The sequence below is a fragment of the Octopus bimaculoides genome, chromosome 2, assembly GCF_001194135.2.
Source record: "Octopus bimaculoides isolate UCB-OBI-ISO-001 chromosome 2, ASM119413v2, whole genome shotgun sequence".
NCBI classification, from domain to species: Eukaryota; Metazoa; Mollusca; class Cephalopoda; order Octopoda; family Octopodidae; genus Octopus; species Octopus bimaculoides.
Window position 1 is genome coordinate 44,906,932 of NC_068982.1, and position 1,823 is coordinate 44,908,754.

A 1,823-nucleotide genomic window follows, 5' to 3' on the forward strand; every position below is an offset into this window, starting at 1 on the left:
CTAGTTCTTTCTTGAGACAAAAACCTAGTTCTTTCTTGAGACAAAAACCTGACCCTTTCTTGAGACAAAAACCTAGTTCTTTCTTGAGACAAAAACCTAGTTCTTTCTTGAGACAAAAACCTAACCCTTTCTTGAGACAGAAACCTAGCTCTTTCTTGCAATAAATACACCTAAAGCAAAATTTTTTCATGGACCCATAAAATACTACAATGGACCCTAATTTACTAGTTCGCTTGTGTGGACCTCCAAAACATCTTGTATGAACCCTGGTTGAGAACCACTGCCCTGTACCATGCTGACATATTTTATAACATTTATCCAGTTCAGGCAAATATTGAGTAAAGAAATGAAACAGGAATTCAACACTGAGTCTATTACAAAAATACTAATCAACAGATCAAACATTCAGAAGAGAAAAAAAAAAGAAGAAACAAAAATATTTACTTACTAAATGTCAGATATTTCATTCCTATTGCTATATTAATCATCTTGTTCGATTGGTATTTATGTCTTTATCATTGTTTTCTTATTTTGTTCTTCTTCTAGGTCTCTGCATCAAATGTTACAACTGTAACTCATCACCTTTCCAGAGTGGAAGATTCTGTGTTGAACTACCAAGGAAATCTTCATTTGAAATTGACTGTGATTTATTCCAAAAAAATTACACACGATGCCGTAAAGTGGTTCAAAATGGTAAGTAATAATAACTTATTTACTTTTCACTTTCATGTTGATATTTTAACATCAAGGAAATGGGAATACACCAAAAGACTGCATAAAAGTTAATGAAACATGGTAGCTGTTCTCATATGTGTGTGTGTGTGTGTGTGTGTGCACGTGCAGACGCATGCATGCATGTGTTCATGTGTGTGTGTATATATGTACAAATGTATATGTATACATATATATGTATACATACACACAGACATATATTTACATAATATCTATACACACACATATATACACATATGCAAATACACATACACATATATATATGTATGTGTGTGTACATATGTATGTATGTATGTATGTATGTATGTATGCATGTATGTATGCATGTATGTATGCATGTATGTGTTCACAAGCCCTTGAGACTGAAGCTTCTTCATCTTGTCTGTTTAAGAAATTGATTTTTGCATCATAGTTTTTTCAATCAAGGGAAATGTTTTATAACCATATGCTGCAGGTAGTATCAAGCAGGTGATATTCAATAAGACGGTTTTTGATGGCAACTAGATCAAACATTCACCACAAATATATATATATATATACATATATATGTGTTCATTTAATTGTGTAGAAGCTACTTCACTTATTTAGTTATACTTTATATACTACAGTCAATTAACAACACTTTAGTAAGTTTTTTCAGTCTGACAAATTCATCTTCTATGTTACTATAGTATTAGTTGCTTCCTTTGAGTCACTTACAAGTTATTATAAAGACATAACTCAGCCAAACATCATGAACTTCACTCAATATATAAAGAACACAATGATTAAGATTTTTAAAAAAAGCAACTTAGGTTATTATAGATGGAGGTTTGGCAGAATAGTTAACAAGTTCACTTCATAAGTATGTAGTTCTGGGTTCAATCCAACTGGCCAACCTCCAGTCAACCCAAATAAAATTGGATTGATGGTAGATGCATATATGGGTATGTAGTAATAACTTTGCTTCCTAACTTTGTGGTCCTGGGTTCATTCTTGGTGCATGGTACTTTGAACAAGTGTTTTCTCTTGTAACTCCAGGCCAACCAAAAATTTCTGAAGGAGATTATGGAATTTGGCAGATGAACACTGAAAAAAGCCTATTATATATA

General features: G+C 32.3%; 1 protein-coding gene across 1 annotated transcript in view; it reads left to right on the forward strand.

Annotated features, from left to right (window-relative positions):
* LOC106879419 (uncharacterized) overlaps window positions 1-1,823 on the forward strand; it is a 173,206-nt gene that overhangs the window by 162,675 nt on the left and 8,708 nt on the right. Inside the window, exon 2 of the mRNA XM_014928978.2 lies at window positions 547-693. Coding sequence (XP_014784464.1) covers window positions 547-693 — 147 coding nt within the window. The remainder of the gene's footprint in view (window positions 1-546; window positions 694-1,823) is intronic.